The 23801-nt window shown below is 33.8% G+C and overlaps 1 protein-coding gene across 1 annotated transcript in view; it reads right to left on the reverse strand.

Moving 5' to 3' along the window:
• The window catches only part of CADM2 (cell adhesion molecule 2), a 1092768-nt gene that overhangs the window by 85149 nt on the left and 983818 nt on the right, over nucleotides 1-23801 (reverse strand). The window contains 1 exon segment of the mRNA XM_032631668.1: nucleotides 17373-17463. Within this exon segment, the coding sequence (XP_032487559.1) occupies nucleotides 17373-17463 (91 nt within the window).

Raw genomic sequence — 23801 nt, forward strand, 5'->3', positions numbered from 1 at the left:
ATAATCTTGGACCATAGACATCCTTAACATTCTTTAAATAAAAAAGCAGGCACAATAAAACTATGATTAACTGCATGTAAGTGAAATAATTAGAAATTGCATCCTTTCTACAAAGCCACATAAGGCCAACATTAAGATAACAGTTACATTAAGGATAATTTGAATTTCAGAAAATTCATCCTTAAAATACTGCTTAATAGAAATATTTTATTATATTAAGAGGCAATATTTCTTCATATATAAGTTGGAATTTAAACACACAGATATAATTATATGCAAATACCTATACATTTCCATACATAAAATATACTCCCCAAATCTAAACTGTCAATTTTTTCTCTGTTAGTGTTCATAACTTTAAGTCATATCTTAAAGCACATGGCTCTGTAAATATGTAATTAAATTTAGATATATATTTTAAATTTTGTGTATAGAAATGAAGTTAAAGATCTAGAAAAATTATTCAAGTTGCCAGTATTTAAAAAAACTTTTTTTCTAAAATAATAATTCTCTCTTTTAGGAAATAATGAAAAAACACCTGCAAAAATGGTTAACAGGAGATTACAGCAGTATAAGTCACTCCTGACACCGAACACTGCAGGATTCTTGATTGTACTCTGATAAAACTTCAAGGTGGCAAAAAATGTTACCACCATAAGATGCAATTTTAACAAAATGGAGGTTAGAGTTTACACATCGATTAAAAATAGCCTACACATATTCCAATTAGTACTTAAAATGTTCAAGCTTCTTAATAAAATAAGCTTCACCATAAAAATATTAACTGGTTTAGCAAGTCTTGATACAATTTGTGTTTCATCTTAATAAAGAGGGCCCCTAGGCTTTCTCTAATTGGAACCTAGAATGATTGAATTTCTTGCTGCAAATGAATAAAAATCTTCCCTGCTATTCAGGCAACCAAAGGAGATCATTTAAAAAGTGGTTCCAGTCTACAGTTTCTACGTGATAAGGCTGAAAAAGAGTAGAAGCCAGACACCAGGAATAAGAGGACAGTGACACAGCATCAGGCATGAGATAATACTGTATAACTCTACAGCAAGAATATTAAGATAGCCAATCCAGAGAGTTGCCCCTTTCAAAGCAATTAATTTTCAACTAAAAGTAGAAAATCTTCTGAATGAGATGAAATTAAATTTGTTTGTCTACCAAATCTATAAGGCTGAAAAAGATGTTTTGTTTTCTTAGGTACCTAAAAATATTTGTGTAGCAGTTTCTTCCTAGGGTAAGCAAAAAACAACAAGAAAATGAAAGTGAAAAAAGGAACCAAATATGCTTTTATATTTATTCTCTTGTATTCTAACGTCTTGGTGAAGTTGTTTTTATCTTAACAGACTTCTAAAAAACTTTTATTGACTCACTGTTTTGTAGATATCTAATAGGAGAATCTCTGATATCTTTAACAATTCCTTATTTATAAATTAGTGTTGGAAAGAATTGCCACAACTTTCTCAGACTACCAGTTTATTTAATATTTGAACTAGATATAAACATAATTACTAATATCCACTGAAACTCCTGAGTTAGTCATTAGGGCATTTATTCTGTAAACTTATGACATAGTAATAATCCCTCTAATTCTTCCAACAGTATATGGAATCATTCACTCCCTAGGTATTGATGAGAATACCTAATGATGAGACTATTGGTGAACTTTGCCTTCATAGCTCCCATTTTCCCTTTTAGGCTCATGCTTGAGAAGAATAAAGAATAAGCAGTTCAGTTATAGAAATATCAGTCCCACAATACAGATCTCCTAAGGAAAGAATTCTCCTAGTATCCTTACAAAGTGGACAAGAGTAAAAGGTCTTCCAAGTTTTGGAATGGATACACTCTCCAGTATCTTCCTTTTCCCAAATGGCTATATCCCCCTTGAGTTCTGCAATGTCTTTTCCTTCAATAAGCACAGTACATGTTGGGTTCTAATTCTAAAATTAATCCTGTGAAAATTAAGTTACTTTTTCTAGATAAAAGAAAAACATAAGTTACTGTAATAGCATTCAAGTAAACATCTTATTCTGGCTCAAAGGAAAAAGAAAGAAATTACATACTACAATTACATATATCTTACATTTCCTTTAATATAAGACAAAGCATGAACTTATATTTAATAACTTGGGGCCTTATATGGCACACGAAGATGACTACTGCATTTATTGTAGTTTAGAAATTCCATGGGTGGCAGTAGATGTGATTGAAGCTTCAATACTCAGGAGATATTTTTAAAGCCTAATTCCCCTTTATTTCTTATAATATTTTTACTCTAAAGTGAAAGAAGGTGGTGGGAGTTATGTAAACATCTTGATTCCTTTTTCTGCTTTAAGCAAACTTTTAATTCAAGAAATTATACTGCAGAGTCTGTATATAAAACCTCAGCATTCATGCTATCAAATTTTTAGAGAAATGGAGGGAGAGAACTTAAATGAAAATTAATTGAAAAGTGGGTTTGAAATTGGTTTCAAGTGGAGAATTTTAATTTTATTGGGTTCCCATAGGGAGGATTCTGAGAGAAATCTAGCCTAGGCAATCTCCATTGGGTAGATGGATATTGTATCCATAAACCACAGTCCAAACTTTGTCAATCAAGTGAGGAAGAAGAAAAAAGGAAAATAGGAAAACAGAAGCTGGGGTTGTTTGCTCCTTTTTTAAAATTTAAATACAAATACAAAGGAAGTTCAAAGAGTAGCCTTTCTCAAAGCTGTGAAACCAATTCAAAACATAATTTTGTAATGAGTCTCAGATGGAAGCAAAGGATATGGTAGATAAGCAGAAAGAGAATGAAAGGGATTACTTGTGGAGTTATTTATTATGTTGATCATTTCAAATTTAAAGATACATAAAGGATTATTTTGTTATTGAGGATCAAACAAGATATTTCTGAACATAGTTTGTAAGTAATTTTCTATATATATTGAAAGGTATATTCTTAATTATTGTAAAAATATTGATCTAGGTCCTTGGAGAATACATACAAGCTGTGATTTTTCCTCAGATTTGATTGTTGTGTAACTTAATTATAATGAAATTTGTTTTCCTTTTATTCTGATATTGATTTTATACTTTTCATGGCAGCAATTCTTAAAACATCAAATAAGTTTTACTATTAGCCAAGTTAACTTTGAATGTTTTACTTATCACAATTGAGGTTTGTTTTAAAACATAATCAATGAAACATTTATGTGTCTGTCTTTATACGTATAGTTTTGCTTAAGGGAAAACAAAACTTCAGAAACGTTTTATAGTAGAGTAATCTTCAATGAGTCTCGATGGGTTTAATTACCAGAAAATGTCCTACTCTTACACTTACATCTTAAGACAGGTAAGAGATCAATGAACATTTTTGTTGTTGCTGTTAATTAAAGTATACCTATATATTCTTGACTAGATACTTCATAAGGTTACACAATTATTATCTAACAAGTATCTATAAACAAATCAGTGCAAGTTTTGAACCAAGAATTATGAGGGACATAGGGAAACTAAAATAATATCTGTTCTGAGATATTATACCTTAATAGTTTACATAAAATATGTCTAATCAAATATAACGTTTGGCAGGCTATGGTAAGTGGCATAAATGAGTTATAAAAAGTCATAAAGATTCATCATATCTGCATTAGGAACATTGCAACAGGCTTTATGAAAGATATAACTTTTGACTCATCTCTCTAATTATGGCAGGATTTTGAGTGGTAGAAACGGAAGATGACAGCTCAAGAGGAGTCAGAATCCTGGTTAGGATGCTTGCCTTCCAGAGGCCGTATTGTTGAATAGATGAATTTAAACATGGTGAATGCCTGGAAAGAGTATAAGGTTACTAGGTGATAGTGTTATTGGCTAAGATAACAAATTAGGAAAGGGCAAAGTTAAAAGTATTTGATGTGATAACTGAGCTGGGGGTAATAAAATCAAAAGCCAAGATGTAAGTTGATATTAAGGAACAGGACCAAATATGCTCATAAGAAGCTTAGTCCAAGACAAAGTTTTGTTTTGTTTTTGTTTTGTTTTGTTTGCAGTAGGCGGGCCTCTTGCTGTTGTGACCTCTCCCATTGCGGAGCACAGGCTCTGGACGCACAGGCTCAGTGGCCATGGCTCACGGGTCCAGCCGCGCCACAGCATGTGGGATCTTCCCAGACCAGGACACGAACCTGTGTCCCCTGCCTCAGCAGGCAGACTCTCAACCACTGCGCCACCAGGGAAGCCCCCGAGACAAAGTTTTTAGGACATGAAGCTGAACATGAAAAAGTATTATTTTACTATTAGACCAGAAGACTGATGATGCCGTTAATATGGAATACAGAATGAAATATGGTAGGAAACATTCTGGTCATAAAGAGGAGGATGAACAGAAGCAAAGAAATGAAAAAGTTTGGAATAGAGAGGTGGGGGGTAAAAACAAAAACCTGTACATTTAAACCTTTACGTTTTTTAGCCTGGCACTCAACCCTGGCCTTGAGTATCATGTGGAAAAATCCAGACTTTCCTGAAAAATAAAAATGCTTTACTAACTCTTTTGAGAAGTAAATATTTCTGAGCAGACTTTCCTTTAAGTATACCAATGTGAAATACCTGGAAAAGAAAAATTCAATGAAGAGACCATATATAGAGTTCTGAAGAGAGAAAACAAAGATTTACATGAAGTTGGAGTAATAATAAAGGCAAGCACAGAATAATAGAATATAATAGAAGAGCTCTTGGGAAAGTAAACATAACTTTTTGGAGCTAGAAAATGTATGGTGTTAGTGAAAACAAAGGAGAAACTCTCCTTACAGAGTCTAGTCTGTATGAAAACAATCTTAGTCCTGAATAGGAAAAAATAACAATGCAAGACCAACCAACTAACCAACCAGATGACAAACAAACAAAACATAAACCAGGGTGGAAACAAACTGAGATACAGTGGAAAAGAAAAGTTGATGATTTCAGTTTAAGAAACTCTAAATTCAAGTGCTAGAAGAAAATAAAGAAATACATCTCGGGGCTTCCCTGGTGGTGCAGTGGTTAAGAATCTGCCTGCCAATGCAGGGGACGGGGGTTCAATCCCTGGTCTGGGAAGATCCCACTTTCTGCGGAGCAGCTAAGCCTGTGCGTCACAATTATTGAGCCCGCGAACCCCAATTACTGAGCCCGCATGCCACAATTACTGAAGCCCGCGTGCCTAAAGCCTGTGCTCTGCAACAAGAGAAGCCACCGCAATGAAGAGTAGCCCCCACTTGCCACAACTAGAGAAAGCTCACACGCAACAACGAAGACCCAACGCAGCCAAAAAACAAAAGTTTTGCTTTTCTGATATGTGGAAATGTGCCCCATGTATTTTCATAAATGTTTAAAACATATGATTATATGTATACATTTCTGCCCCCTATAGTTCTTTAACACAATATTTAGAATAATTATTTTTGCATAATCTGTATTTTGATACAGCTGGTATCATCATTTGTGAAGTTGGCTCTGTCCTGATATTTCAAATATTTAGGGCTGGAATAATACAATAAGCGAAGAGGGAACAAAAGGAAAAGGAGACTTGAAGAAATTATGCAGGTGAAGAAAATTTAACTACTCTTTAATGTATGTAATTTTCCATTGTGTTTCTAGCCTATTGCAGTTATTTGTATTTCATTTAATAAATATCTTTGTGTATTTGTGTGTGTAAGAGAGAGAGAAAGAGTGAAATAGTTCCTTAGCTTTTTTTCCTCATTGGTCTCCACTCCCTTCTGATTTTAGTGGTTTCTGGACGTGTTCTTCAGTCTCTTGCTATATCTACATAATTCTTAAGGGTTAGTCTTTGCTCAGAATAGATAAGATATTTCCTATACTTGAAAAATTCTTTTTATGAAAAGCAATGATTTTTTCCCTTCTATTTGCAGTTTGAGAATCCCAGTGATTCCTGTTGAAAGTCTCAACAATGAAAGCCCTTACTCAAATATCACCATCAGTACTTCTGCCTGATAGGGTCAAAGGTGTTTAATGCAGTGATAAATGAAGTCAGTTTGAAGTGGGAAATCAAGCCTACTTATTCCATTAAATTGCAAGATGAAAGTCTGATTCTGAATTTATCTACTCAGGTAAATTCCTGAAATCAACTATTGCACTAGTATAGTGTCAAGTAGGAGGAGTCTCATTACATTAAAGATTAGATTCAGATGGGACAATAAAATCAATGTTAACCTCATCATTAGATTTAAAATCTCAATAGAAAATGAGAAATGGATTTCTTCTACCCTGATTAATCTGAGCATATGCTACTTGATTCTGACTTTTTAAGGTACTTCTTTCCTACAAGTTTAGAAACTTGTAGTAGAAATAGAAAATAAACTATATGCAAGAGGTAAGTGCCTTTAGAGACTTGAAAATAATGGCACCTTTTAGAGTGCCTGTGAAATCCTGGACCACTTTTTACTGATAAGGTAGTGTTCACTGATAATTATTTTAACATTTTTGAAAAACAAAGCATTCATACTACAAACTGTATAATTCCAGATGCTTTGTGGCACAAGAAATAAAAGATTATCCCCAGAAAAGATAAGATTGCTATGATCCTGAAGGAGTGACAGATTTTAGCACTGAAGAAAAAATATTCAAGATTGTGACAAATGCTTAAGTTAATCTCTCAAGGACTTTGTGCTAAAGCAAAACAATTACCCATGCCTTATCTACACTTAACATTTTTTTTCCCTTTGGTAAACACGGAATATTAATTCCTGGTTAAAAGATCAAGAAATCTTGAGTAAACATCATTCCCTCATCCAAGCAATAATAAGTCCCTCTTTGTATGTACATTAACCTCAAAATCTCTATGATATTTTAAAAAATAATTTCTTAAGAAAATATTATTTTCAATTTCTTTGAAACTTAGGAACTCCTTGAAACCTCCTTTGACTAAGATAGACTTTGGAACATTTTCATGTTTTTCAAATCAATAACTTATGAGTCTGAGTTTCTCAGAATTTCCCACCTTATCAACCTGTGTACATTATAAGGACAATTTGATACCATATAAAATGTATCTACAAGCATCCTAATCAGTCAGATGCCTGAAAACCGTTCAGTTCAAGGGCACATTGCAATGACAGGGTCCTATTCTCCATATAAGAGTTACTTTACAATCCATTACTTTCACTACTATAAAATTGTGCTAACTAACCTTATAAGATCTAATACTTATGTTAAACACTATGTCACCATTATAGAACTGTTTCTGTTCCATGACTTCTTTCTTTTCTAATATTAAAACCAATGGTCTTGGAAAAGTAAAAGTAAAGCGCACGTCATTTATCTGGTAGCTAGGGAATTAAATGCTTCATGTAAGTAAATGCTGAAGATAATTGAAATTTAAGATTAAAACATTTGCAAGTATATTTTATTCATTTGGATGAAATCTTTCTCAAAGGATCAAACTTTTCTGCATTATTAAACAGAACATACTTAGTGCCATTCAACTGTTTTTTTTGGAGCTAAGATCTCCTCAGTTTGAACATACATTTTTGTGTAGGGACAGTTTTAGAGAAACTGAAGTGATTAGGATTTAGCATGTTCTTTTCCTGAATGTCCCCAAGATCCAGCTTCACCACAGTTGGTGTTAATGTAACAATTTTCAAATCTTTTGAAATGCGACCTACAGGAAAAGATATATTTTACAGCTTTACACAATACACAAACATATACACACAGGAAATAAAAGCTTGCTCTTTCGAATGTACTGTAACATCTTCTTTCTTTTTCTTCCTTCCTTTCTTATTCTATTATTTTTCCATTTTATTTTTGTTTTTTAAAAACGGTTTTTCAAATTAATCTGATGACTCATTAAAAGCCACAACCAGCTATTTGAAAAACACTGCATTTGTGACCCACAGTGAGAGCTCCTGTGGCCTCTAGGTCTTTTTGTCCCTGTACTGGAAAGCTATTATATTTTTAATCTTGCTTCTTTTTTCGTTTTTGTTTTTTTTTTTTGCGGTACGCGGGCCTCTCACGGTTGTGGCCTCTCCCGCTGCAGAGCACAGGCTCCGGATGCGCAGGCTTAGCAGCCATGGCTCATGGGCCCAGCCGCTCCGTGGCATGTGGGATCTTCCTGGACCAGGGCATGAACCCGTGTCTCCTGCATCGGCAGGAGGACTCTCAACCACTGTGCCACCAGGGAAGCCCTTAATCTTGCTTCTTGATGGTCACCTCACTATATTCATCTCTGTACTTGTAATTTTGAGTGGTGGCGCTGAAGTCCATCACAGCTCACCATTCTAGAGAAATCTGCTGGTCACAAGTCACAAGAGTTGGTGTTCTTTTCTCCTGTCTTTTTTATTTTCTCTGTCTCTCTCTTCTTTCTCCTTTCCTTGAAGCATCCCAGATATTTCCAGTACTTTGAATTTGAAAGAGTTGGGCTTTAAGGCCATCAACAATCACTGATATATTCTACTCATTCTAACTGGAAACATTTGTAAATGTTCATATTTTCTACAATTTGGGACACTGCTGTTTAAATTTTTTTCAAACTTTGAAGTTTAGGGGTTCCTGTATGATTGAGGTTATATCTAGAAAAGTGAATCAATATATACCACACTTTGTAAAAACACATATAATGCAAGAAAATTTCTTTAGATTGTTTGAATAAATGGCTTTCCAAGGTATAAAAATGTTCCCAGTTTCACCATTAATTGAAATAATACTAAATATCTCCAGTGATTCTGAATTTTATTTTTTCACAGTTGTTCTCTCCATATATTTGCAAAAACGATAATCAAATTATTTACCACAAGCACAAAATGACACACTTCTCAGTAAGTTGAATGGTGATCACCAGAAGGATACTAGCTCTAACATTAGGACATGTATTATGGAAAAAAATTGCAAAGAGAAAAAACAAATCTTACTGAATGGCACTTGTTGAGCAATAGGTTAACATGTTCTTTAATCAAGGATGAAGTATGATATTTCGGCTCTTTTACATGTTAAGAGTGATTTTTGTTTCTGCACATTTCCTACAATTACCATTTTGATGACTGTTTTTATATAAACACAAATGAATGTTTACAGATCTTTAAATAAAGAGTAAAATGCTTAGATGTAATCTCATAATTAATATATTAAAAAGAAACAGAGATTTTAAAATCCATGAGCCCAAAAGTACACATCTTAAAATCTAATCAAGGATATGACATTATCACTCCACAATGTCTTAAACATATTGAGACATTTTAGTGTTAGAGTTTCCCACTGAACATTTACAAAATAATTGGGGTTTTGTTACAAGAAAATTGCTTACCTGGAAATGTTCAAGAAGTACATTTCCTCTTTGGATCTATAATCATGATTCTGCAAGCTCTTATGGGACTTTCACAAGACATAGGCACATTTAACTGAAAATGATTGCGTGCCCAACACATCACAGATGCCCAGCCTAAATAACAGCAGTGGAGATTACCGAGAGTCAGCTTCTTGTTTCAAAATCAAAACCAAATATATTTGGTCTCATTTCCAAGATAACCACTTGTGTGTTTCCAGAAAGTCAACATGGGATTAAATTTTGAAGCCATGAGATGGAAGCAAAAGACCATCTGGGCCTCAGAAGAGAAACTTGTATGAAAAGGACAGCACATGGATATATTTTTTTTAATTATGAAAACTTGGAGTGAATTTCCCAATATTATTCCTTTGAAAGCACTTTAGAAAAAACTGACTACAATGCCTTTAATTAATTAATTGAGACAACTTTATATCTCTCTAGAGATCAGAACACAAGGGGGGAAAAAATCTAAATGCTCTGTAACTTTTATCATCCAAGGACTGACTTTGTGAGAGTATGTATATAGTAGGTCTGTCCCCTCATTTTGTTTATTCCACCAATTTTTTTGGTGACATATTAAGCATAGTATTTAGCAAGAAAGACATACTTTGGGGGAGTGTTCACTTTGAACTTCCTGCTTATTCTATTTACCCTCTAAGGCTGTGCATTGTATTTCATTACATTGGTATTACATTTGCAGGTATTGCTTTGTAGTTATAACCTGCAGTCTTAATCTTCTCAAACATATCAAATTAAGAATATAATATAATTAGCTTTTTAAAAACAAATATATTTAATGATCAGAACTATTTAGATATATTTAGAAATTCTTTAGATACTATTTAGATATGCTAATACAGGTTTGATTCATAACTGATAACCTTTTATAATTATTTAGTTAAAATATGGGCACTCCTAAAAGTTTATAAGTATTTTCTCATTCTTGCCAATTTCTCTGGGTTATTGTGAAAAGTCAATTTGATAGGAGAACTAAAAACACTATGTAAATAAGAAAACATAACCATCAGAGTTGTTAAAATTTTTAAAAAGTGTCTTTGTGATCTACCATTTATCAACTGAGTGACTAGAAAAGGTCATATGACCTCCACAAGACTTACTGTCCTTATCTACAAAATGAAAACAATTATAAGAGTCTTTGTAAACCTTTTACAACAGGATAGTTGTGTGGTTAAAATAAGACTAGCATGAGTGAACTTGAAACCTATGCCAAAATGAGGCCTTATACATCACAGACTCTGGATTCTCAACCACTCATGAACCTTGCTATTCACTTAGTTCTGGTTTCTCTAGAGCTCTTGCTTTGGCTTTCTGTCAAAACTAGCTACCTGGTTAATCTCTATTTCATCCCAGCTGAACTCCTTTACAATGTTGCCTTTTCCACATTTGTGGAACCAGAACTCATTCTCTACCCCTTCCAGTCCTTCCAATTGTTCTAAATTTTTTTCTACCTTAACAGTATGGAGGGGCTATTCCTATGTCTCAGGACTTTTCCACTTCTAGCTATATTACATTTTACCCCCTGACAAGGGTTCATGCCTCTGTCCCTCTTCTCTACAGCTCATTATTACTATTTAACCTCAACAAAAATAGCCATGTTGCCCTACCAGTTTTGCCATGACTTTAGTTTGGATTCCTTTGCTGTTCAAACATGCTTCGGAAAGTCACAGACCATTGTCCTAGAATGTGTTTATTCTGCTTAGAACCTTGAATTTCAGAGCCATGAAAGAAATCTGAGATAGTAACTCAGTTCCCAGCGTTGCCATAGTAGCCCAATATCAGCATGTGTATTAAATATGTAATTAAGACTTCTGAGCTTAAAACTTGGTGAGGCACACTGTATGTAATTTTTTGACAAAATAATAACTTATCCTCATGGCTATTATTTATTATGAAATTACTTGGAGGCAGAAATTGCATATATATTTTCATTAATATTTAAAACAATTTGTTTACTAGGTTTTATTTTCTAATTTTAGAGAATAAAAAATACTTGGTATACTTAACACTGGTAAACTGTGGACTTTGGGGTGAAAATGATAGGTCCGTATAGGTTCATTGTAATGAATATACCACTGCTGTGAGGGACGTCAATAGTGGGGGATGTTGGACATGAGTAGGAACGAAGGGTATATGGGAACCCTGTACTTTCCACTCAATTTCACTGTGAACCTAAAACTCTCCAAAAAATAAAGTTTATTAATTAAAAAAACATTTTGGTGTGGTTACGTGACTTACTCAAGACCACTCAGGCCACAGATATCTACGGATTTATAATTCAAAGCTACTTTTATTTCTCTTTCTACTGCACCACACAGCTTTTTCTGCCCCAGAGCATGACAGCTTAGACAGTATATCTGAACATAAACACAGACCTTGATGATTAATTAGATGACTTTCTATAGCGCAGATGGCAGGAGAGAGACAAATACTGTGTAATTAACATCTACTAGGCATTAAGTCAAATCATATAAAATTGCCATCATGGTAGATCATATTCTTTTTCCCAAAATTTGTGAAAGGAAAGTCAAAATGGAGTCTATATTGGTAAGAGAGCTCCCTAAAATGGAGCCTGGAGGCTATTACAAAGTATGACTTATGCCCATCTCAGCCTGAATAGAATCTAACCTTTTGATCTTTTTTTTTTTTTTTTTTTTTTTGCGGTATATGGGCCTCTCACCGTTGTGGCCTCTCCCGTTGCGGAGCACAGGCTCCGGACGCGCAGGCTCAGCGGCCATGGCCCACAGGCCCAGCCGCTCCGCGGCATGTGGGATCCTCCCGGATCGGGATACGAACCCGTGTCCCCTGCATCGGCAGGCGGACTCCCAACCACTGCGCCACCAGGGAAGCCCACCTTTTGATCTCTTATTGTCCTACTTAAGACATCTAGATCATCTGCCAGAAATTCAAGATAATTATTGGGCCCATACCCTAAAATAACTTGTGGCAGCCTGTCTACTTACTGGACTACCCTAAAATAACACAGGATTCCTCAAGGACAAATATTTCCTGATTCACGTCAATCACAATTCTCACTAGGCAACTTTTTACAGCCTTGTGGCTTTTTGTCTTTATAAGCCCCTGACTCTTTCTCTTCCCTTGAACACTCTTGGTTTAACCAGAATCTGTGTCTCCTGAATTCAATTCTTAAGAGCCCAAATAAACTATTTTATTATTTGCAGCCTTCTGCACTGTTTTTCTGTTGACAAATTCATATTTTCCTCTGTTTTGGGCTAAGACATTTCACTCTGGATTACTTGCCTTCTTTAACTCCAGTTTGTTTTGTCATTTCTTCTGGCTGTGATTGGATTATATGACAATTAGTAAATAACCTGTGATTTGTAAAAAGGTACATATTAGGCTGAGGAAACTGTTTTGTCTTAATTTGCGTCTCATTTTATAATCTCTATTATGCTAATAGGAAAATGCATCAGTGTGTTTTTATCAGATTTCTTCTTAAATTCTAGATCATTTTGAAAATGGATGTGTAAGTGTTCCTCTAAAACACCTCACTAGTTATTATATGATATGTGATCTGTTTTCCTAAAGATTAAAATCTTTCTTCTTATTCAGAATAGTGATGTTATGTGCAATGCAATTATGTATACTAGATTCATACCAAATTCATAAGAAAAAGTGTGGTTACCAGAGGTAAAATAATAACTACAACATAAACATAATGTCAGGTATACAGAAAAATTTATCAATGACTATAATTATTTTCTTTTATAGAATAAATACCAAATATACATTTATTTGACTGAAAATGTCACATTGCTTTTGTGAAGTAAATTTACAAAGTGTTAAACATTTGATTAAAATGAATGATGATTCTTTAGCTATAGCATGTGGGGGGCAATCCCACACCTTTTAAGGTCATAACATTAATGTAATATAACAGCTTTTTTCCCCCTCTACTTCTATAAGTGGAGAATGCTGCTGCCAGAAAGCTGTCTGGAAGTTCAGCCAAAGAAAGAAGAAGGCTGCAAAAATTCTGGGAACTTTAAAGAAAAGTGGCTGGCATTAGCTTGGTCCTCACTTTAAACTAAAATTAAAACGATAGACAGACATGTACAGTAACCTCTCTTTTAAGGAAAGAATAGAATGCCTCTATAGTAATGTCAAGTGGAACAATTTGGTCCTGGTCCAAGATATGCAGCTGTTCCACAGGAAAACAGCAAAAGACTTCAATCCAAAGCAGGCAAATAAGGCATGATTGTTTATAAACAGTCACTGTGGCCCTCACATTTAGAACAAGAAAAACAATATTAGCATATAGGAGGCCAGGTTAGGAACATGAGTCTCAGTATGAGTTGAGTCACACCATCATTTTGTGATTTATACAAAAGATAGTGGTGCTATTTTTTCTACTATTAACTTGCCTAATAACCGTGGATAACTCATACTTTAGGAAATCATATATTGGTCAAACATTTTTAAAAAAAACAATATTTGATCACGGATTAAGGAAATGATATGTCAGCTTCAAAATGTAAAGAAATCATATACCTGTTATCCACTTCTGATTCTAACCTGCTCATCAAAGGGGGCTCGGGTAGTTGGTAAGGATAATAGAAATCGGGTGTTTCAGGAGTCAATTAGAAGCTAAGACAGTATTGCTTCTCCGTGATTCCAAAATAACAAAATGGGGAATCAGGTGTAATAGCAGCAAAATAATGGAGAACTTTGACGGTGATTACCAGAGTAAAATAGGAAATTCGAACCTACCTGTTGGGTAAATGTGATATCACATACTTCATTTTTACTCCCACTCTTTACAGGCTTTTTTGATCCTATCTTAAAATATGGACAGCCTCTCTACTATTTTTTGTTTTAAAACTTCTGTTTGACATAACTTTCTTTTCTCATTCCTTTTCCACTTTTCATGATTCATTTTCTGAAATGGGTGTCCTTCCTGTTTTCTTTACTTCCCCACCACTTACTAACTCCCCGATTAATCCATTTCAATTTGTGTTCTGTTCTCTTTGCTCTAGTGAGACTTGTTTTCTTTATGATCAGTAAAATTTCCTTCTGGTAAAATCCAATGATTTCTTTTCAGTCTTCCCTTGTTTTATTTGTCCTATCTGCCTCAACTGGCACTGTTGGAGATCAAATATAAACTAGAGAGGCTAGAACTGAGACTGTCTTTATAGAGGTTAATGTCTTCATTTATTGGAAATGATAGTTACTTTGAAAATGCAGAAGAGTGTATTTTAAGATAATTAGGAAGGGCATAAGAGAAGCAGTGGTCTAAAGGCAAAAATGAGTCAAAGAAGTTGGCTATACCTTTAATGTCAATGGCCTGGAAGTCTACAAGGAAAGAAAATGGTAAAAAGAGAGTTGGGAATGAGAATACAAGAGAATAAGTTAATGTACATTTACTTGTGGACCATAGCACATAGAATATAACATTATGATCTATAATGATAAAGATAGAAAATAATAATTTTAACCCTTCTGGAGCTTATGAGTGAATTGCCAGAGGATACTATACTAATTAGAGGATATTCTATATGGCTGTAAACTCATGCTAAAAATAGTCAGTTTGGTAGGAATTTGGCAAGTTGCCAGAAAGGGCACAAATACAGCAGAAAGCCTGATAGAAGAGAACAGCACCAGTAAAATGTGTCTTGAGACTAGCCAGTTCTTCACCTTCAAGCATCCAGAGCTTCGATTTCAGTGCTGCACGTTATTGTAGGGCCCATCCTAATTTTTCAAAAGTGACTTTGGCCAAGATAGGTGACAATTTAGACTCAGCAATTGAAGTAGCACAAAATAGCTGAAGGAATGTAATCTTTGGGCAATAATTGAACTAAGTTTACATCCTGACTCATCCATTTTAAATCTGGATGAATAAGGAAAGTCGGTTAATACTGAACTTTAGTTTTCCTTTCTGTAAAACAAGGAGCCTTTTTATTTCCATTACCTATAGCAAAGTGATACTAATCAGGATCCTTCTGAGAAAGGTGACGTTTTCTATTTCTTAAACTTCTGGAACCTTTGTATTCTTAAATAACATAAATAAATAAGAGATTGTGTTTTTCCTTCATCGGCAGTGCAGAGGATTATTGCATATCCAAGCTTATTTCTAGGTAACTGAAACAGAGACCACAATAAGGCATATCTATTCAACCATATCTGAGCTGAGGGAAATGGACTACTTAAATAGCTAATTACATAGATCACAATCTAAGTACTCACCAAAAAAAAAAAAAAATGTGGATAGTGAGAGTGGATATGGAATCAAAGAGAAGATCTTTGATAGGTAATTAGATGATATTTGAGCTGGAATGTATTTATTCCCAAGCATTCTATATATTATATTTCCCATCTTCACCTCATTTAAATGTGTAAATTGTACACATATGTACTTTGGGGCAGAACTATGGAGAGAAGGTAAAAGCAAAAATCCTTTGCTATTCCCTGATACTTTATCATATCTCCAAACACTGACCTCTGAGGTTATAAGGAGAAATGGAAGCAAAGGGTGGGGTGGGGGGGGTGGGAGGGTGGGGAAAGAGGAACAGACAGAGTTGGAAAATAATAAGCAAAGGGAACAGGAGTGGAAATGGAAGGGAAAGTTAGGAAAGAAGCGCTGGTATTAGATATACAACATCGGGAGGAAAGAAACTGGATTTAAGTATGTCTAAAGCTGACTAGAGTCTGTTACACTTCTTTCTTAGTTAAAGCACTGATCTTACAGCCAAAAGCTCTGTTGAAACTGTAGTACTGAAATGCACTGTCACATTTTGATAGCACACTGCAGTTGAAAAATGTTTTCTATAAGCAACTTAAACTTATCAGAGGGTAAGAACTATAAAAATGAATTGTACAGGATATATGTAGTAAAGCTACTTTGAAAAAATTTGCTCCTTTCAAGGTTTAAAATGCCTTAAATGTTTCTTAAAAGATAGAAAAAAATAGAGTAATTTACAAAATGCTCTTTAAGTCAGTATATTTTAAATCTCTAGAAAATAATTACTGGAAGAGAGAACAGTTCTAAAATAACAATATGGTGATAAAGAAAGTATGAATTCACTTAGTGTGTTAAAAAGTATAAGACAATACAATTAAGGAAGTTGAAATTTCAGGCTTCTGTATTAAAATTACTATAGAAAAAATCCTCATGTGATAATATGAAATCTACACTTAAATAACAAATGTTATTAGAAACAATTTTTTAGTAATTAAATTTGATTTGCTCAAAAGCTATCCCATATAGTTATGTATAAAGAATAATTAAATGCCTCCCATTAAAATTTAAACAGAAATGCAAATCAATTGGAAGCTTCTAAAAAGATCAAATAAGTGACTTTTAGTTCCATGTAGAATGCTACTATAGAAAGATCAAATCACTTCCAATGAAATAATCCTTATTTGGATACTCCATACTTGAATTTTCTATTAAATATAGATTTTCTATGAGTTAGCTGTTTATAAACATGAATGTCAAAAAGTAAAATTTTAGGGTTGAAGTTATGTTAGAACTCATTATTCTAACAATGAAATCGCTTTATAATAGAAAATGTGGAGTCTGTGACACTTTTCATTCACACTACCTCCAAACATATCACATTCACAAATTATGTCTCAGGGGCTACACTAGAGGTGTAGATTTGATCCCTCTTAGGAAAATGATTTCGCATGTAACTTTAAAACTTGGGCATATTTTCAGGATTCAATATTTTCAAAGTTCTTCATGAGAGAAGTTCAGCATGTGTAACTCCTACAATCTGATGATGTAAAAACAGTGACTGATTAAGCCTATACTCCTTTCAGGTTGAAATATCTTAGTAGGAAAAAAAAAAAAAAAAAGAAAGAAAGAAAAAGAACAAAAAAATCACAGTTGGAAACCTCTCCAGAAACTTCACTAGATGACAAAATACAAGACCAATCTTCCACAAACACTTAATGAAGACATGGTTCAGGGGGTTTTCTGTTCTGAGATCACTTTGCCCACCAAGAAAATACAAAAATAGTGGATTTCTGCAGTTAAAGACTGAAATCAAAGCAGGATACAAGAAAAGTAAAAAATTGTATTGCTCATTAAATCACTTACAGTGGTTTTCCTTTGGATTCACAAGTCAAAATTAAAGGCTGTCCTTCTTGTGGAAAAGGAGTGGATGGTATAATCTTAACTGATGGTGTATCTAGGAGAAAAGAAAAAGTAATATTAAAAAAGGTCATTACACACATGTAAAACTATATATATGTTCAGGCCATTTCTTGTAATTGTATATATTTATACAATTGTGTATATTTATATAGATTTAGTGAAACAGGGTCTGCAATTTTAAGAAGCTACCATCCTGTCCAGGAAAAGCTTACAAAAATATCTGAATATCTTATGAGCTCCACTGTGGTATTATTTCTGAAATCTGAATTTAAAAGTGAAATTGCAAAAAGTAGTTCAGATGAATATCAAGCATTTCATACAATTGTTTCTTCAACTATTTATAGATGGCTATGCATACTATTATTATGGACTGAATACGTTTATGTGCATTTGAATAACAACACTTTCATTGTTGCAGGAATACCAGGGACTCACAATAAGGAACCCACAAAGAACTTGAGATCAACTACTGTCTCACAAGCATTATGCAGAATCTTTTTGAAAATGCAGTAATGCTGCACTTAGCACATGCTGTTTGCTTTAAAGCACAGTTAGCAAATCATCTGAAATAGTTATTTAGAATGTTATTAAGAGTTAACATTTTGTTATATATGCTACAACATAATTGTTACGAAGTTATTTCCATTTAACAATAAAATCATCCTTTGTGGAAGAAGATGCAAAAATACTTTGAGACATTTATATTTCTAATTTTATGCCATGTAATATTGTTTAATCAACACATAGAGATACATATTACATAGAAAAACTGGAAAATAAACTAAAAACAGAGACAGTGTAAACAGGCTCATCCCTTTATGACACCTTGCTAGTGCTGGTTTTGTGTGGCTGACAGTCAACATGTAACTGTCTCCTCCTCTTGTTTCCATATCCTCAACAATAAACAAAATAGGCTCTGAATGCTCCAGGGGGTCACAATTATTCTCACCCTTCCCTTAGTTGTGATAGAAGAACTGAACTACCCTGAGGTTATAGTTATTCTCTGACTTTGAAGCCAATTAAATAAGTATCAATCAATTGTATAATTTTTAGTTTAGTTATCTTATTTCAGGGAAATATTATGCAGATTTGTCATATATAGAACAATAAACAAGATCCTGTGGAAGGCCTTGTATCCCACTTATAAATTATTTATACTTTTCAAATGCATTCTTTCTCAATCCTTTAAAGAAAAAAATGCATTCAAGATAATCAACAATAATATCCCATTTACAAATAGTCATTCCATGTACATCATGGTAAAAAATTGTAGTATAAAATAACCCAGGAAGAAAAATTAATTTGAAGAAATATGACATATATTGTCATATTTTTAACCAGTAGAAAAAAATAATTTAATAAAGGATTGAAATATACTTCACTAATTTCATTACCATCATCACATTTATGGAATCAGTTAACATGATGATCATATAATTTTGTCTTCCAAGTAGAACACTTTTAAAAGTGAAGAGAAAATATTAATTATATAGAATAACAAGTGTGAACCAGAATGATTCTGGGAAAATGAGGGCTATCATCTTTTAAATTTTGACCATATATACATATAGCAAAATTTAATTTCATCCTGACATAGAAAATAAAGCTTCAATTCTAGAGAAAAAGGTGGCAGAAGAAAGATCAGAAAAGTGTGATGTTGGGGAAGAGAGTTGTGTTGTTTATCTATGATGATTAATTTTACGTGTCAACTTGACTACACTATGCGGTACCCAGATATTTGGTCCAAAATTCATTATTTGGGGAATTCTAGTAAGAGTATTTTGGGAAACGATTAACATTTAAATCAGTGGACTGAGTAAAGCAGATTCCTCTCCCTAATATGGGTGAGGCTTATCTGATAAATTGAAGGCCTGAATAGAACAAAAAGGCTGACCCTCACACAAATAGGAGAGTATTCCTGTCTGATGGCAACTGAGCTGGCACATCAGCCTTTTTCCTGTCTTCAGATCAAACTGAAACATCTGGGTCTTGAGCCTGCTGACTTTCAGACTGGAACTATAACATCATCTCTTCTGGTTTCTCAGGCCTTTAGACTCAGACTGGAACTAAGTCATCAGCTCTTCTGGGTCTCTAGCTTGCAGACTCAGCCTGCAGATCTTGGAATCTGCACCTTTGTAACAAATCCCATTAGTTCTTTTTCTCTATAGAACCCTGACAAATATAGAATCCTTACAAACAGACCCTGGGATATTTCTTTTATGGGGAGTGACCACAGGGAGCACTGGGAAGTGAGATAGGAAGGGAAGGAAGTCAATCAAGAGTGTGTTATTGAGCAGATTACCCTGTGGGCAGCTGCATGCAATCCTGCTGTGGAACTCAGACAATGTAGGGCTTGCCTCTGAGTCACCTCGCTTGATGGGCAAGGGAGAGGAGTATTTAGGGAATACTGACCAATACTCATTGGTGTTCGGTTGAGGATTGCTGGGGTGGGGATGCAGGTGTTATTTCCCTGGCACCCCTAGTCTACTTGGTGCACAGAAATGGTGTGTGCCAAACATGGGCAAGTCACCCCCAGTATCTGCCTCAGTGAAGTAAAATACACATTTCTGCCTGTTCAAGTAATTTATTAGAGGTGAGAATTTATATAACATATGGTCCCCTGAAGTATGGTTCAGCATTCCCTTTAGATCCAGAACACAGAATTTGAATTATAAGCAAGTGCAAAAGCAGATAATATGCTTAGCATGTATTTCTGTGAAACTTTTAGGAAGACCTCTAGGTTACCAAAATCAAGTCATATAATACAATACTGTTATTTTATTTCTGAATTACTCAATATGTTGATTAGTCTTTGTTCCTAAGAATTATCTTCCCTAGGTTTTCTTTTTTAACACTCAACCCTCCCACCCCTCACAAACACACACACACACACACACACACACACACACACACACACACTGATAGATACACATATATCTGATTTGACATATATCTCTGGCTACTCTTTCTCATATTCTGTTGGGTTGTCTTCTTGTATTTAACCTTTAAATATTGAGGTCACCAAGAATGGGATTCACAATCTGTTCTCACATAATTCTCTAGGTCCTTTTAGCCACACCCATCTCTGCAGTTTCTATCTACTCATTAACCACTCCCAGGTTTATATCCTAGAGCAGTTCTGTACCACAAGCTACACTCATGTATATGCAACGCCTATTTGACATGTCCAGTTGGATGTTGAAAAGACATGGCACACTCAGTATGTCCAAAAGGAACTCAGTCTCCCACTGACTGACACATTCTCCCCTGATATGTTCTTCTTCCAGCAATTTCTAGTTCTATAAATACCACCAGCCTCCATCCAGCTACATACACCAGACACCTCCTGTTCCCTTACCTTTTCTATAATCAATCAATTAATCAACAAGTTTGGTTGACTTATTTCCTAAATAATTTTGAAATCTACTTGTTGCTTTTTTATATCTCCACAACCTTTCTTTCATTTAGTCTACCGCAAAAGTGAATGGCCTCCACCATGTCAGCTTTTTACACCTCTAAATCTGATGACATCAATTTTCTGGTTAAAACCTTGCATGGTAAATCTTTTCTCTTAGGATTAAAAGAAAAATAATCAGCATAGTCTTTAAGTTCTATATGATCTATACAGGTCTTTACTCTCATGCCTTGTAACACTCAATTCATTCTTTGAATTCCAGGTAATTATACTTTCTTTCAGGTACTTTAATGAATATGTTTTTTAACTTTATACAAACTGTCTGAAATGCTCCATTTTGGGGGGATCCTTTGCCTTTTTAACTCTTTTAAATCCTAACTCAAATACTTGCTGAGGGCAATCATTCATTACCCTCACATTTGGTCATATATCTCTGCTGCATGTTCTCTTTTTCATCTCTGTATAACTTTTAAAAGGCATTTCTGTATCCTCAGTGTCTAGCATAGTGCTTTATACAAAATCTGTGCTTAATAAATAAATTCTTAAATGGGGGAACACTCTAATTTTTTTATTTTCTTATTATCATTTTAATACATTAATTTTAAAATATTAAAAACTGCTTAATTGAAATTTTGTTGGGGCCTGCATTTGTATGTAAAATTAATATTAAATGCTCATGTCACAAACCTTGCATTGAGTTTTATTCTTACACATATTTAATTTAATTAAATGTCTACTGCTGATTCTCTTCCTGGTATACATTTTCTGCATTAGATAATATTAGATAACAACTTTCCATGATTATACAAATGGCAATTTTTTTTTTTTTTTGTGGTACGCGGGCCTCTCACTGTTGTGGCCTCTCCTGTTGCGGAGCATAGGCTCCGGACGCGCAGGCTCAGTGGCCATGGCTCACAGGCCCAGCTGCTCCGCGGCATGTGGGATCTTCCCGGACCGGGGCACGAACCCATGTCCCCTGCATCGGCAGGTGGACACTCAACCACTGTGCCACCAGGGAAGCCCGGCAATTTGTTTTTTAATGCATATACCGCATAAATAACTTTTCTCTCCTCATCTGATTTTGACAGGGGAAGCACTCAATTGTGAAGAGATTATTTATATAATCAGTCAAAATTCTAGTTTACAGTTCCATGAAATGTCAGCATTCGTCTTTAAACATACCACGTTAGCAATGTACACAAAATTACATTTTGTTTTACATCAAAACTACAGTAATGTGATATTATCCCAAACTTGACTCTTTCTCATATACTTTAAAAATTTTTATTTTATTGGAGTATAGTTGATTTACAATGTTGTGTTAGTTTCAGGTGTACAGAAAAGTGATTCAGTTATATATATTCATTCTTTTTTAGATTCTTTTCTCATATAGGTTATCACAGAATATTAAGTAGAGTTCCCGGTACTATACAGTAAGTAGATCCTTGTTGCTTATCTATCTCATATAGAGTAGTATCTGTGTGTTCATCCCAAGCTTTTGATTTATCTCTCCCTGCCACAGTGTTTACTTTAAAATAACATTTTGAATATGTAACATTTTACATGGCCTAAAAGTCAAAATATTTTATTTTATTTTTTAAATTAATTTTTATTGGAGTATAGTTGCTTTACAATGTTGGGTTAATGGGAAGGAAATCTAAAAAAGAGTGGATATATGTATCAATTTTTTTTAATAACAGGAAATAATTTGGGCTTTAATATATTTTTACTAATAATAAAGATCTCTATCATTACTATTCCTATTATATTTTCATTAATCACTTTATTGTATCCATAAGGGGGCTGATCAAGCACTGTTATCAAATTATCAATAACATTCTAGAAATACCATTAAATTAATGTAGAACTCCTATTCTTACTGAGATATCTCAACCAACAAAAAGACAAAAACAAAAAAAAAAAACAAAAAACCTGTACTCATCTCAAAAACTGAGTTAATTTTAAGAATCTTCAATTTCCAGGATTTTTTCAAAATATTTATTTTAATAACTGCAACCCCCAAGGTAAACATATTTTTCTGTATTCTTTATATATCAAAATGAATGGGGAATTTTTCAGGAGCAGCACAATGCACAGTAGATAATAATTTTATAAAATAATCTTCAAATTTATGCATATATTATTCTATTAATATTTTTACTAATCCAGATGTGAATAGGAGTCAGAAAGTAAATACCACATATCCAAACCTTTCAATGCATGTCTTTGCCAAGTTACTATTAAGAATTACATTTTTTTTTTGCCCCTGTCCATATATAAGTTATTTGTAGATTTTCTTCTTGGTTGTAGTTTTTCATTAAAAAGGATGGGGAATATTTCTTTAACCAAAGTTTACTTATACAGTAATCCCACACTTGCTTTGGAAATTATCTCTCCATTTTCCAGTCTAGGTGCAATATAAGTTGCATTTCACCCTGCTCTACTTCTTCACAAAACAGAATAGCACTTTTTCTCTCTTTTTTTTTTTTTTACTTTTTCTCTTTTTCTTCAGTACTTTGTGGATGATATTCTGTTTTTAAATTACTAGTATAATGTATTGTACCAATTAAACAGAAAAGAAAAGGGGCGGTTCGTAAAAATGCATTATTATTACCACTATTAATTCACACTTGCTTTATCCTATATGTTAAACTCAGATTTTTATTTTTACAAACTAATAATTTCCATGTTTGTTTTAAAATGTCTTCAAATAAATCAACTCTAACAACATCATATTTATTGAATATAAATTTAGGTACACAGTACTATAATATTTATTACATATAATATGTAATGTTTATAATGTTACTATACATACACACATATGAATGAAAGGGAACAGTAAATAATTAGATTTAAATATTTCAGGATATATACTGCTATTATAAAACACTGCACTTAGTAAAATATGTATTTTTTTTACATGTCTGCTTCATTCACCACATTTTGAGCATTCA

This window comes from Phocoena sinus, chromosome 4, assembly GCF_008692025.1.
Source record: "Phocoena sinus isolate mPhoSin1 chromosome 4, mPhoSin1.pri, whole genome shotgun sequence".
Classification (NCBI taxonomy): Eukaryota; Metazoa; Chordata; class Mammalia; order Artiodactyla; family Phocoenidae; genus Phocoena; species Phocoena sinus.